At 35.6% G+C, this 15,942-nt stretch overlaps 1 protein-coding gene across 3 annotated transcripts; it reads left to right on the top strand.

Moving 5' to 3' along the window:
- The first annotated feature begins 215 nt into the window (after positions 1-215).
- LOC121377519 lies at positions 216-15,285 on the top strand. 3 transcript variants are annotated; one of them, XM_041505540.1, is made up of 2 exons: positions 216-317; positions 14,408-15,285. In XM_041505540.1, the coding sequence occupies exon 2, from the start codon at positions 14,419-14,421 to the stop codon at positions 14,878-14,880; it is 462 nt and encodes a 153-aa protein (XP_041361474.1). In that variant the 5' UTR covers positions 216-317; positions 14,408-14,418; the 3' UTR covers positions 14,881-15,285. The 3 variants fall into 3 exon arrangements, with proteins under 3 accessions (XP_041361474.1, XP_041361475.1, XP_041361476.1); XM_041505541.1 differs by lacking the exon at positions 216-317 and adding an exon at positions 458-548; XM_041505542.1 differs by lacking the exon at positions 216-317 and adding an exon at positions 3,654-3,718.
- Positions 15,286-15,942: the final 657 nt, after the last annotated feature.

Below are 15,942 nucleotides of genomic sequence, written 5' to 3'. Positions count from 1 at the left end.
ACATCCAATAGCTGATGATTAATAAATCAATGTGCTCTAGTGGTGTCGTTAAATTTAAATTTAATATATAGATAGATAGATAGATAGATAGATAGATAGATATAACCACCGAGCCGACGAGATTTGACCGTACGACCTTGCATCCATGTTCTTGTAAGCGCACCTTGACTAAACTATGATTCCCAGGAAATCGAAACACTTAAAAATAGCACGGCGTAAACGCTGGAAAACCCCATATACGTAGCTGTCCTTAAAACTTACCTGTTCAACAGTTGCTTTGAGTAGATAAATAATATCTCGATTCTGGAGAAAAAAAGGTATGTTTGTTTTGTTTAACGACGCCACTAGAGCACATTCATCCAAAGTTAGGCGCAAAAACAAAAAAACAAAAAAAACACTCGCACTCCTGAACTGGCATCAGGAAATCGAAACCCGTATATTACAAATATCATGACACAAACGACTGAAAACCCCATACAGGTAACTCCCGTAAAAACGTCCCTGCTGCTAAGTCAGATCATTAATATCTTGACTCGGGTCCCAATAAGGTGAGTTGTAGACAACTACAAATAATATTATAACTTGGAGAAAGTAAATTAATTCATTTCAAATTCGTTGATGTTCTGTGACGATTATATGTTATTGTTGGCCATATATGGCAAGTTATCCCAGTGGGCACAATTGCATAAAATATACGTCAAAAAGACGTCTTTTGACGACGTCTAACAACCGTCAAATCTTAATTTTTACTGTCTTTTCGACATATTTTTTCTACGTCTTTTAGACGTCGTTTAATTACATCTTTTAGGCATCTTTTATAATTACATCTTTTAGACATCTTTTATAATTACATCTTTTAGACATCTTTTATAATTACATCTTTTAGACGTCTTTTTTAATACGCCGTTTAGACATCTTTTTAATATGTCAATTAGATGTCTTTTATAATATGCCTTTTAGACGTCTTTTTGATTACGTCTTTTTCATTCATTTCATTTCAACTTATTTTCGTGCTTATATCCAATTAAGGTTCAAGCACGCTGTCCTGGGGACACACCTCAGCTATCTGGGCTCTGTCTGTCTAGGACAGTAGGTTAGTTGTTAGTTGGTTAGTAGTTAGTGAGAGAGAAGAGGGTGTAGTGGCCTTACACCTACCCATTGAGCCCTTAAGAACTCGCTCTGGGTTGGAGCCGGTACCGGGCTGCGAACCTGTACCTACCAGACTGCAGTCCGATGGCTTAATCACTACGCCACCGAGGCCATCTTTTTCAACGCATTTTTTAGACGTGTTTTAATTACATCTTAGAAATGTCTCTTAATACATCTTTCTTACGTCATTTAGACATCTTTGTTATGCCATTTAGGCATCTTTCTTACGTTGTTATTACGTCTTTCAAACAGACAATTGTGAGATATATCACACTTCTCATGACTGGATGATGAGGGGCTGTATTTGGCAGGAATCCCGGGGCAATTTTATGATTTATACCACAGACCCAAGTACAGGAGAGTGTTATATCTAAACCCAAACTCTGAAATGTTAAGATATTGATCAGTTTGGAAAAATACACAATACGAACACGTTAACAATTGTCGTAGTTTATTTATTGAGAATTAAACATGTTAATGTTCTTTAAAGGCACATTCCCGAGTTTGCTCCATTGTAAGATGTTTCCGACTAATAAAATATTTCTACGATTAAACTTACATATTAAATATATTTTCTTGCTTAGAATATCAGTGTCTGTACATTCAATGTGTTTCTGGTCGTCTTAATATTTGTAAGAAGCCCAAACTGGAGTCTGTCTTCAAAAACTTTCGTACGTACGAAAAAAAACATATTTTAGGAAATAAAATGAAATTTAACCTAGTACAAATATTAGAACGATCAGAAATACGCTTAATATACAGCCATTAATATGTTATACAGAAAAATATATTTGATATGTAATTACAATCGTGAAAAAGTCTCTGTTAGTCGATAACATCTTTAAAATTACAGCAAACTCGAGAATGTCCCTTTAATGGTTCAGTCCAGATATATACAGTGGACTCTGTCCAAACCGGCATCTGTCGATTTTGTATCTATATATTATAACCTAAAGGTGCTAAAACAAGCTTAAAAACAAGCTTAAAAACAAAGGTCAGGCACTTTGCTAGATTGGTGTGCTTGTTTCCCTGACTACCACAGATTCCAATGTGATCACCGAAAACCGGAACAAAATCACAGTAAAAAAACCTATAAAATGGCGACGGATTTGATCGGCGATATTATCATTCAAAGTTTAATTACATTCAGTCCGCCTTGTACATCTTAAGGCACAATGTCAAACATACATCTGTACTTAATCTGATTCTATGGGTAATTAACTTGATAACTGTTATTAATAAAGGTGACATACCTACCAACACTATTCCAATGTAAACAGCTAAAAATTCACCGAGACTGTTACACCGCGTGCGCTAACTGCACGATTCAGTCAAAATGTCGGAGCATGCGCTGACACAGTTACCACAAACTCGCGCGCGTCGTTACGTACGTGTACCGTGCATGACTTATCAACATGTTCTGGCTCATTCTACAGAAATCTCAAATATATCCCATTATGCATGTCAATTTAAAAAAAAAAAAAGGTCTTTATTCACTTGTTTATGATCGATATGGATATCAGAACTAATTAATAAAATATGTCTAAAATATGCATCCCAAATATGCCAAAAAATAGACGTCTAAAACATGTAGCTTTCAAGTAAAGTCGCGTCGTGTAAACGACCAAAATACGATGAAGAAAATATGTCTAAAATATGCATCCTAAACATGACCAAGAATAGACGTCTTAAAAACGGCAGTGTGCCCACTGGGTATACATTTTTTAGTTAAATAAGCAGGAAGAGTCTGTAGCGGAAAGCACGATTTCAAGACACTAGATCGTAGGATTTAAAGTTAAAGCTTGTTTTGTTTAACGACACAACTAGAGCACATCGATTTATTAATCAGCAGCTATTGGAAGGAAGGAAGGAAGGAAATGGTTTATTTAACAACGCACTCAACACATTCTATTTACGGTTATATGGCGTTGGACTTATGGTTGAGGACCACACAGATATTGAGAGAGGAAACCCGCTGTCGCCACTTCATGGGCTACTCATCTTGATTAGTAGCAAGGGATCTTTTATGTGCACCATCCCACAGACAGGATAGCACGTACCACGGTCTTTAAAATACCAGTCGTGGTGCAATGGCTGGAATGAGAATTAGCCCATTGATCCTACCGACGGGATCGATTCTAGACACCGACCGAGAGAGAGAGAGAGAGAGAGAGAGAGAGAGAGAGAGAGAGAGAGAGAGAGAGAGAGAGAGAGAGAGAGAGAGAGAGAGAGAGAGAGAGAGAGAGAGAGAGAGAGCTAATTATGTGTGGATTTTGTAATATGTAATTTCAGTTTGTTTGTTTTTGCTGGGGGTGGGGGTTACAGAGAAAACACAGGTATTTACCTGAATGCGAAACATTTGGATATTGTGTCACCGGTTTAAACTAAAAGTCCAGTATGCATCACTGGCTGTTATCGCTGTTTGTGAATTTTCAATTCCTGGGGAAAAAATATTTCCGGGTTATGGGACTAAGTTTCATAAATTAAAGCTCATATGACCTGGATATGACGCAAAATGTCTATGCATAAATTTATTATATTTATAACTAAGACTGTTTGTGCAGGTGCAGTATGTAAACTTGTTTATGATTATACATGTATTAATCAATACTTAGTTTACTATCACTATTAGTTTAATACCCTGTTTGTCTGTGCCGTGCATGTAAACATATACACATGTATGTTGTAAATAGCATACATGTTTTGCATCCAGTTCCATATGTGGAATCTTTATGTGCAATAAGGTTTATATTATCTTATGTTATCGTATGTTATCTTATCGTATAAAATACTTTGAAATAACAATCAAAATCTTTCTTCAGGAAATTAATACACGGAATAAGGGGAATTCCCATTCTGAGTTTCGGGTATTTCCGTCACTAATGCCCGGCGCAGACGAGCGTTTTTTAACGCATGCGTCTGCGTTAAAAAAAACGCAGACTCAACGCACATGGATGCGTCTCGTGTGCGCCTACCTGCGATGCGTTCCTACGTTCACTGACGATTTCTTTTATTAATTAATTTATTTATACTTTACTCTAGGAAAAATAACAAAGATTAAATGTAATTTATTAATACATTTTAAAACATAATAAACTTCATTTAAAACATTATGTACAATATACTATTACGATATAAATCTTTCTTATCTCACAATAATTGTTTGTTTTAATTATTATTATTGGTCATAGTACAATGAATGCAATAATTTATATTTTTTAATTTCATCTATTTAGAAATGTCATTAATTACACATACCTAGTCATTGTTTCAAAGATGAGCAGTTGGAAATTATTTGTGTTGAAACATTTACATATTAGTCATTTTTAATGGTCGGGTCTGTTTTCACAGTTCTATTCATCACTGAAACCAGTAATTGTTACTTGTTAAACTGTCAGTTGGAGAGGCCATTTCGAAAGGCATGTTACTGAATAGACAGATGATTGGTCAATATAAAAATGTGAACGCAACGCAGACGCAAGTAGGCGCACATGTGCGATTTTAGACGGATGCGGCAGGAGACGGATGCGTTTGTGCGTCTAAAATCAAACATGTTTGATATTTGAAAAATCGACGCAGCGCTAAAAAACGCAACGCAGAGGGGGTCGCACACGATGCGTTTTTACTGCATTCGTACAGATGCGTTTTTTAACGCAAGATGCATGCGTTAAAAAACGCTCGTCTGCGCCGGGCATAACCGGATGGGGGAATTCCTCACATTCTTTCATACAATTGTAAACAATAAATAGCATTTGCTAATTTAATATTAACAACTAACGTATAAACAGTCGTTTTGTTCATCTGTGAAAAAAAAGAAGAAACAAAATAGCTCAAACGATCTCTTTTGTTTTCTAAGCATTGTTGAAAATAAGGCAATATTGAGATTCACGCAGTTACGAACGTCGGTTCTTTACACAAAACAAACTTAACTTTCTACGACTTGTACATATTCTATGATCAGTGGTGACAAGGCAGTTATGTAATGAAATAGTGTCACATTTGACAACTGGGTACCTAATTCCTTGTACACGGATAAAGGTTAATAATGTATTACACTGCGGTGGGAAAGATACCTTGACACACCTGGGATACTTTCCGTAAACTACAATGTCAGCTATGCCTATATTTGGTAACAGAATTCCACCAGAATTAAGTTTTAAAGGGACATTCCTAAGTTTGCTGCAATGTTTAAGATGTTATCGACTAACAGAGACTTTTTTGACGACTGTAATTACATATCAAATATATTTTTCTGCATAAAATGTTAGTGACTGTATATTAAACGTGTTTCTGGTCGTTCTAATATTTGTACTAGGTTAAATTTTATTTTATTTCCTAAAAAAAGATTTTTTTCGTGTGTGCGAAATTATGCGAAGACAAAATCCAGTTTGTGTTTTTTACAAACATTAAGACGACCCTCTTGGGGGGTGGGGGCGTAGTCCAGTGGTCGGTTTAGGATCGATCCCCGTTGGTGGGCCCATTGGGTTATTTCTTGTCCCAGCCAGTGCACTACGACTGGTATATCAAAGGCCTGTGGTATGTGATACCCTGTCTGTGGGATGGTGCATATAAAAGATCCCTTGCTACTAATGTAAAAATGTAGTGGGTTTCCTCTCTATGACTGTGTGAAAATGACCATGTTTGACATCCAATAGCCGATAAATAATAAATCATAGCGGTATCGTTAAACAAAACAAACTTATTTAAAAAAAATTAATTTTAACCACCGAGCCGACGAGATTCGATCTTACGGCCTTACATCCGCGTTCTTGTAAACAAATCGCTGCTTGAGAATTATACTGTTCTTTCGACGAAATTGGGTCAAATGGAGTTATGGGTATCATTGGAAAGCTGACATTATAATCTTGAAGATGAAACCGGTTTCAGTTGCAAACTGTTACTGTTACAAACTGTTCTATCTCAAAATAATCACTCGGTCCTAATGTTAAACTGTTCTATCTTAACTGACCAATCATATGTTATCAAACATGACATGTGACACCAAAATCCTTTGATGATGGTAAGTTCAGAACCGGTCATTTTAATCTATTGAAATCAGGTACAAATATATCTCCAAGAACAAGTTTATTGTGTTTGTAATCAAAATGGAATGTCAAAGTAAACACATGCAAAGTTTCATTACAATGTATTCAGAATAAAAATTGTCATTCGCACCTCTTGGATCCTCTGCTGAAATGTCATTGACTTGTTCCCGAGTCATGACAAGTTTATTGTTGTTGTAGGCAAGTGCACTGATTGCAATCCTAGATAAGTCTGTAACAGATTTCCCCGAGATAAAAAAAACAACCATTATTTTGTTGTCCAATTCATGTGTTACGCAAAACAGAAATTCTGTCAAGCTCACAGCATTGAAATAGTTTATCGCCAGATCTAAGAGTCCAAATTATTCAGCAAAACTTTTGTGAACCAGAGCTCTCTTCAGTTCTGGAAGTAGATAATCTCCATAGCAAAATTGAAGGAAAAGACCTTAACGGTCAAAGAGCACTATAGCCCATTGAGTTTTATTCGTGTATTCGGTACAGCCTATGGTCATAATTCAAATGAAAGCCAACATGTTCGTAGATTATCAGTCTATATCAAAATGCCTAAAGTTTCATGATATACCCTTCACAAAATTGAAAATGATCAGTATTTCATCTCAGAAAACCAAAGTAGCACATTTTAAATTATTATTTTCAGGTGAGGAAGATGAAGGCAATCTTCGACAAAAAGCAAGAAACCAAAACACTAAGTTGCAACTCCCTACCCCGTCTGTGTTAAAACCGATTCCACAGTTAAGAAAAGACAAAATCATAAATCCATGCTTAAATTCATGCCGTTAGATAACAAGGCATACATGCAGTCCATCCGACATGTATAGTTACAGACACAATTATAGGTACAGTTAGTTAAAGTTGCAGTTGCAGTTTCAGCTGCAGATAAAGCTATAGTTAAAGTTTGCAGTTACATTTACGTTTACAGTTATAGTTACAGTTATACCTACCACCATCTAAATCATGCTTCTCTTATTTACTACAGTCGAGTTTACCATCGGATCCCTTTTCTTCTGCGATGTGTTTAAGGATTGTTTTATGTTTTTGTCTTCTTTTTTGTGGTGGTTTTCTAAATGTAGTATGCTTCCTTTGTATTTAAGATTCGAACGTTATTTTGTTGACGTCAAACGTTATAGACTGATGGACACCAGAGCCATTCAAAAGAAAAATAAACCTAACTAAATTACAAAATGATATTACTGTTTTCTCTATTAACGTTAAACAGTTTCCAGAAGTTGGCCTTTTGTTTTTGTTTTATAAGTTATTAAAAGCACGTGTTTTAATAGAATACTAATTTTATTTAATGCGTTTCAGAGTTATAACTAAGTGTTGTAGTTTGCACTGCAAAAAAAATAAAATAATAATAAATTAAAAAAATTATATTTATTACATGGATATAGTTTATTAAAGCAGCAGTATCCGGAATATTTTTATTATTTAAGCATATAGAACAGAAAATCCAATTACGTTTGGTGCATATATGACGCCGCACTCCGCATTGGTTTCACTACGCTGGCTTATCCAGGTCAAAAACAAAGCCAGTATTTCGAAAGTGGGACACTTTTGACGGGTTCCTACCGATATCGGTTTTCATTGGCTTATCACAAGTGTGGAATTCCCCAACAAGAGATCACGTGAGATTTCGCAATTTTTTTACAAATTTAACTGTCTTGATTGAGGGGTCGTCTCATATCTCCAAAACATATTTATATCCATAGAGGTATGGTACAACGCCTTTCTAGGGGTCGGTGGGTGGGGGATTTGTCTTGAAATTTTGACAGTGGCCAGTTGTTGGCATACGCGGTACATGTAAGGGGGTGTTACTAATTACGTAACGCTCTAGGGGTAGAGGAAGAGGGTACTGTGTTCGATTTACGTAACATTTTTCAAGACTATATGTTATTTTTATTCATTACTTAGACATAAAAAGGTGTTTTTTGGAAATGCGCTGTCAGTCTAGGATCGATCCCCATCGGCGGGTATATAAAATACCATGGTATGTGATATTCTGTCTGTGGGATGGTACATATAAACGATCCCTTGCTAAAAAAACAAATGTAGCGGGTTTCCAAGGCGCGTGTGCGGGGATTTCAGCGGAGTTGGGGTTATAGATTGTGTTGAGCGAAGTTTATATGGGGCCATGCTCCCCCAGAAAATACATTTCAATTTTTATTTTAAGCTTGGACAAGTAAGGGTTTCGACCTCCAATACGCTCCCCCTGCACATGCACCCGATTCCTCTCTAAGATTATATGTCAAAATTACCAAATGTTAGACATCCAACAGCAGATGGAAGGAAGGATAGGATATGTTTTATTTAACGACGCACTCAACACATTTTATTTACAATTGTATGTCGTCGGATGATTATTAAATCAATATGCTCTAACGTTGATATCGTTAAACAACCCCCCCCCCCCCCCCTAACTTTACCCTTTCCAAACGAAAGAATATTTATTTGAATTTGTTGATTTTAACACGTAAAATTAAGAAGTGAAAACGTTCATTGTCTACTTTCGTATATTTTATTTTTAAAATATATACATGATTAATGTGTTACTAGTATACAAACTAAACATTGAAAGTTCTACTAACACTTTATAAAATATTAATTCTGAAATAGGAAGGTACGATTGTCGATAATACGTTGTCAAGATCAAACCGGTTTTAACGAAAGACTAGTACCGTATCCTCAACCGAACGTTCTTCGTACAGCGCAAGATTTCTCTTTTAATTTTTTGAGACGAACCCTACAGTTTGAAATCGGCAAACGCACGTGTTAACTGAAACTGACAACAGGCTGTCGTTTGTGCTTTGCCGAGCTATGGCGGCACAGGCGACGAATCAAGCGTATACTTTTGACGATCTCCGTTCATAGCGAACACACACAAGTTTTTTTTAAAGTGCATTTGAGCTTGTATTTCATATTTATTCGTGCTGTTATAATATGGTAACCAGAGAATGTAACTTTAAAGTATATTTGATCTTTATGAAATATGTTTTCACTTACTGGAAGCTGCAGGATAAAAAAAATGTGAAATTTTCAATAGTCTAGGGAGTTATGTTCATTTTTTGAAGGTTACATTTTTTTTTGCTCAAGTTAATAAAATTTTGGCCATATGTTCCCATGACCAACCTGAACTAGAAATCCATTGGTAGCATTTTTTCTGACCGCTATCATGTCAGCCATCTTGAACTTCAAAATGGCCGTCATTTTCATATAATTTCTTTATATATCTCCACTCCCATTTAACATAGAAACATATTTTTGGGGTCTATTTAAACATATTATGTTAATGAATTAAAAAACATTTTTATTATTCATCTCACATGGCAACCATCTTGAAATTCAAAATGGACGTCATTCCATTATATTTTTTTCTCTATCTTTACTCCCATTAAACACAGAAAAATATGTTTTATGTCAGTTTACATCTATGAGCTCAGATTATTATTTTGTAAAAAGGAAAATTGTTGTCTGATCTTGGCAGCCATCTTGAAATTCACAATGGCTAGCACTTTAATATATTTTTTTCAAATATCTCAACTCCTGGTTAACGTGGAAGCATAATAGTTTGTCCATGTACATTTCTGTATTCCATGCATTGGGTGGTTTTCATTTATATAGTCATTGAATCATGAAAACAATCTTGAAATTCAATATGGCCGCCATTTTAATACATTTATCTTATATCTCAACTCATGGTTAATGGAGAAGCACAATTTTGTTGTCTAGATGTATATTTCAATGGTCAATGAATCTAATTCTTTAGATTTATAGTCATCCAATTGTGGCAAACATCTTAAACTTCAAAATGGCAGCCATATGGAAATTCAAAATGGCCACCATTGTAATCATTTGGCAAATACTTTTTCTCTTAGTCTACATATAAATGCAACTTTTGTGTTCATTAGTACATTTTTAGGTCAAATAATTATAATATTGCAATACCAATGACAAACTAATGAAATAAAGGAACATACCAACTGTAAATTGTAATTCATAATGGCATATTAGGCGTCTACTTCATCTGTAATAGTATGCATATTGCAGCAGTCCTCATCAGTTTCACGCTTGCAACGCTCTGTACATTGAAGGTTGTGTCGCTTACATTAAATTACAGTACATCTATCTGAACACTTACTGACAACAATTACATCTGATCAGTTTTACCACAGCTTCTGGTGTAGCTTGCACCTCCAACAGCAGTCACAAATATACCAACCCCCTTGACCCAACCAAGTTTGCATGGATTAAGAATGTCCAGATGTAGCATGGCATCTTGAGTTCAGAAATGTGCTTGGAGATGTGCTCTTTGGGTATGCTGTTTTCATACCCTAAAGTTAGGTGGCAGTGTTTCGACACTTTGGTTTGGTGATGGTTTCTTGAACTTCTTTCATCTTAGAGTAGCTGCATCAGTTGTAGAAATGACCCTTGTGCTTGGTTCCATGCAGTAAAATCTTCACATTTTCACTGACCTCTTTGTATGGTTCATCACCGATTCCAACCTGACTTTGGTGTTACTTATATGTGGAACTTCTGTGAATACATTAAATTATCTTTATTGATGTCCACCATCACCAATTGTCCTGTTGTGTCATATTCAGTTATAGCACGAACATCTGGTAATCTGAGTCTATATCTGGATACAGTTCATTATACAATGTTTGCAGGTTGATCTGGTTGTGATTTACATATAATTATTTGTGTAACCTAATGGTGATAAAAACCCAACAGTCTGTGTCTTTGATGTAGAAATCCACCTCATTGCCTGGCCCAATTACTTCACAAGTATGAGGAATCATGATCATGTTTGCTTCTTCTTGTGTACCGACACCTGTGGTAGGATGGTATTTTAGTACATATTTTGTTGTGTTTGTGACTGTAACTAGCGTTTTACATCAGTAAATAACTTTATATGCCAGATGTATTATCAGATGATCATTTGTATATCTAATTGATGTCATTGATAGGAGTAGGCTTTTGCATGTGTCATTGTGACATCTTGGCCTGCAATAGTTTGGATATCGTAGTGCTCAGATAACTTCGAACATCTGTTGCCGGGTTAGTGGAAATATCTGATGTCATCTTTCATAAATATTATTGTGTTAAAAAATAAATCTTACACTCATGTAACCATCTAATAGTGAATCAAAGCATGCAGGAAATGCTTCTGTTCACTGACAACATATATGACAGATTAGAAGTGAATTTCTGCACCAGACATAGACTTGGTTCTTATCCTGAGAAGATCACAGACACACTGATCCCAATAATTATCGGTACAGATGTAAGTCGCAACCAGATCAACATGCAACTAATTGATGACGAACTGGGTTCAGAAAGAAAATCAACATTACTAGGGTCGCATGTAGTAACTGGAAGTGACACAAGAGGACAAATTGATGGTATATGCAAACAAATGTTATTGAATGTATTCGGGAAAGCTCCACTGGCTTATCCGAAGCTCTTAGCCAGCTTGGAATTACTGAGGAATCATACAAAGAGGTCAGTACTATATGGTACTAAACTCAAGGGTCATTTGTACTATTGATGCAGCTATTCTGAGAGGATAGAAGTTCATGACACCATCACCAAACCAAAGTGTGGAAACATTGCCAAATATCTAATAACAGCATACCCAAAGAGCATATCTCCAAGCAAATATCCTAGCTTAGGATTCCATGCTACATCTAGAGATCTAGACCCATGGTTGGATCAAGGAGGATATATTTGTAAACGTGGTTGAAGGTACAATTGCACCAGAGGCTGTGATAGAACTGATCAGATGCAACTGTGGTATCAATAAGTGTTCAGGTAGATGAACCTGTAAGGAATACAACCTGCAATGTACAGAACTCTACATGTGGTGATGGTTGCTGCAATACACATGCCATTACAGATGAAAGAAGGAAAGAAATGTTTTATTTAATGATGCACTCAACACATTTTCTTTACGGTTATATGGCGTCAAGCCATTACAGACGAAGTAGATGCCTAATCAAAGGTCACAATGGAAAATCATTAATTTTCTTTAGAAATTATTAAAATGTGGCTAATTTAAACAACATTCTATTAGTCAGATACTAAATGGGTGAGCCCTGCTAATGTGTCATTGTGAATTACAGTTTACAATTGGTCTGTTCCTGTATTTCATTAGTTTAAAATCTATAACATGAAAGTCATTAGTAATGCAATATTTCAATTATTTCACATAAAATGTATGTGGACTAGGAGGAAAAGTATTTGCCAAATGATAAAATTGGTGGCCATTTTTAAATCTCCATTTGGCTGCCATTTTGAATTTTAACGTGGTTCCATGACTGGAGGAAGGTTATAAAAATGTCACCCTTTAAGTCATTGATCCTAAAAATGTACAGACAAAAATAATTGTGCTTCTGCCATAACCGGAAGTTACAATATATGAAAAATACATTAAAATGGTGGCCATTTTGAACTTCAAGATGGCTGCCACGATTGGATGACTATAAAAATGTCATCAATAAATTTATGGCTACATAAATGTACATATAGACATAAAAATTGTGTTTCTATGTTAACAGAGAGTTGAGAAATATGGAAAAATATATTAAAATGGTGGCCATTTTGAATTTCAAGATGGATGCTTAGGTCAGAAAACAATTTTTGTTTTCACAACTTTATTCACTGGGCTCATAAATGTAAACAGATACCTAAATTGTTGTGGGTCAACTGTGAGTAAATATATATATAAGAATATTTAATTGGCGGCCATTTTGAATTTCAAGATGGCTGTCATGCCCAAATGACAAAATAAAATGTTATCAATGAGTTCATTGACCTCAAAAATATAAATAGACACAAAATGGCCGCCATGATCAAATGACTGAAAAAAATGCTACCAATGGATTTCTAATTCTGGATAGTCTTAAGAATAAAAAGAAATACATTTTACTGACTTGAGCAAAAAAAAATGCAAATTTACTAATAATTTACTGCGTAAGTTTCATTTGTTGTAATTATTATGTTCTATCTCAAAGTCTTATTTTGTTGTTTTGGAGTATTTGCTAATATTTTGTCGAGTTTTATATGCCCAATTGACAGTGTTCAAGTTAAAAATACAAATGATATACCTGGTGCCTTGTAATAAAAGATTGTTTAGTAATACCAACACATCAAACTTTCAAACTCAATTTCCCAACATTTCGAAAAAGTGCAGAAATATTAAGACGACAAGAAACACATGGAATATACAGACACTGATATTCTAAATTAATCGTAGAAATATTTTATCATTCGGAAACATCTTACAATGCAGCAAACTCTGGAATCTCCCTTTAAGAGAAACATCTTACAATGCAGCAAACTCAGGAATCTCCCTTTAAGAGAAACATCTTACAATGCAGCAAACTCAGGAATCTCCCTTTAAGACTGCAAATCGTCCGTTAATAGTATTAACCTTTAAGCCAGGCACAAAATTTGACTACCAAAAATGAGACTAAAAACCACTATGGTTTTCAGTTCGCCTGATGTCTAAACTGTATGAAAATATGTGATGGCCATTTCAGAAGCCTAGCTAAATATAAAAATGGCGGCCATTTTTCAAAATCGGTAAATTTGTTTATAAAGCCGCAAATATCAGAAATTAGCATCTTTTTCCAAAAATTCTAGGTCTCGCTCATGGACTATATTGTTTGTTTAAACGTCATTGAGAAATATGATAGGTCTATTTTCTACATAAGCGTACGAGACGGGAGGAGAAGGGGAGGGTAGCAACTACCCCCTAGTGCTGGAACAAAACCTCAAATTCGAGCAAAAATGAAACAGATATTCGGAGTAAAATGTGCAAACCTGAGACATTTTTACCATGTATTTCCATCATTCTACTCTCAAAATTAGTTGTAATCCATGTAAAAATGCGTAGTGATTCGTTTGCAACCCTATATAGCTGTTTGGTAGTAAAGTTAATATGAATAAATGTTTGTTATCCAGATTCGGGTATTTTCATTTAATTCAGGCAAAACGCAGCTTGTCCCCCTACAAAAATGTGAGCCCGTACGCCGATGTTCCAGATTCGGGCATTTTCGTTTAATTCAGGCAAAAGCCTGCCTGTCCCCCTACAAAAATGTGAGCCAGTACACCGATATTCCGGATTCGGGCATTTTCGTTTAATTCAGGCAAAAGCCAGCCTATGAATTTCTACATACATTGTACATATATTTCAGATCTGTAAGACATGCACGTCAACATCTGGTTTCCGGGATCTGGTCGTATTGGCCATGCCTCCTTGGAACTGTCCAGCGGCAGATACATCAGCTGGTGGCCGTCTGACAACAAGAACTCTGGGAAGAAAGCTAACAAACTTGGCGCAGGCTTAGTCACCGGGTATGGCCAAGACACTCTGGATGATGACATAGAGTCGGAAGGAGGATATCCTACGAAGGTCATTGATCTAGACAGCCTTAACCTGGACGAGGATGCGATTGAGGAATGGTGGATCGGCTGGATCAACGGCGGGACTTACACGCTTCTGGGCCCCAACTGCTGCAAGGTTGTGTACGACGCTTTACGAGCAGGGGGAGCTACTTTTAGTCCAAATGTCGTGTGGTCCCCGGGCATTCTCTACCGTTATCTGATACGGATAACAGAGGGCTGGCTAAGCCTGGCTGCGTCATTCCTCAACTCGACACTGATCTGAGCTTCTATTTGTCGAAAAACGCAATAACAGAAAGCTGGAACGTTGTTCTGAAACTCGTCACTTGTCTTAACTTTATTTGTTGAAAAACGCAACTAGTCTGAACTTTTATTTTTTGAAAAACGCAAAAACAGAACCGCGGAAGAACAGATAGCTGGTTGTTTTGGAACTCAATACTTATTTGAGTATTTGAACTTTATTTGTCGAAAAACGAAATAACAGAAAGCTGATTGTTTTGGAACGTAACACTTGTCTGAACTTTATTTGTGAAAAAAAAAAAAAAAAAAAAAAACCCGGAATAACAGATAGCTGGTTTTTGGAACTCAATACTGACAGAACTGTGACACATGTTCAAGTGATTTAAATGTGTCAATTTCAGTTAATTGTGCAAAGAATGTATGTGCTAACGATTAATTTGTAGTTATTTGTTACAAATAAATTATAATATAAAAGTAGCGAAATATAAACTAGCAACTTTGAGATTGTGTCTTTTAAGAAGTACTTGATATAATTTAGAAGAATTTATAGACTAGAAAAGGTCAAAAGTAGTTCAATATTGTTTTTATCAGTGAAATGTGACATTTGTAACTATTACCTTTACACTTTAATATATATATATATATATATATATATATATATATATATATATATATATATATATATATATATATATATATATATATATATATATATATATATATATATATATATATATTAAATAAAAAAATTGTATTTGTATTTATTTTTTTAACATGAATGAGATGAACATTTATAAATGTTACAATGTCAACGAGCGACATCAATAAGTATAGAGTAGAAGAGACCTTTAATTTCGCAGAGAGAGAGAGAGAAAGAGAGAGAGGCGGGGGAGAGAGAGCGAGCGCGTTTTACCACTCACACAGAGAGAGAAGGGTGAGGGAAAAGAGAGGGGGGCGCTTTGCGACTCAGAGAGAGAGAGAGAGAGAGAGAGAGAGAGAGAGAGAGAGAGAGAGAGAGAGAGAGAGAGAGAGAGCGCTAATTATGTACTCACACAGAGAGAGAAGGGTGAGGGAAAAGAGAGGGGGG

This window comes from Gigantopelta aegis, chromosome 7, assembly GCF_016097555.1.
Source record: "Gigantopelta aegis isolate Gae_Host chromosome 7, Gae_host_genome, whole genome shotgun sequence".
In the NCBI taxonomy this organism is placed as follows: Eukaryota; Metazoa; Mollusca; class Gastropoda; order Neomphalida; family Peltospiridae; genus Gigantopelta; species Gigantopelta aegis.
Note: the sequence above shows the minus strand (reverse complement) of the source record. Positions and strands in the feature narration are given on the sequence as shown.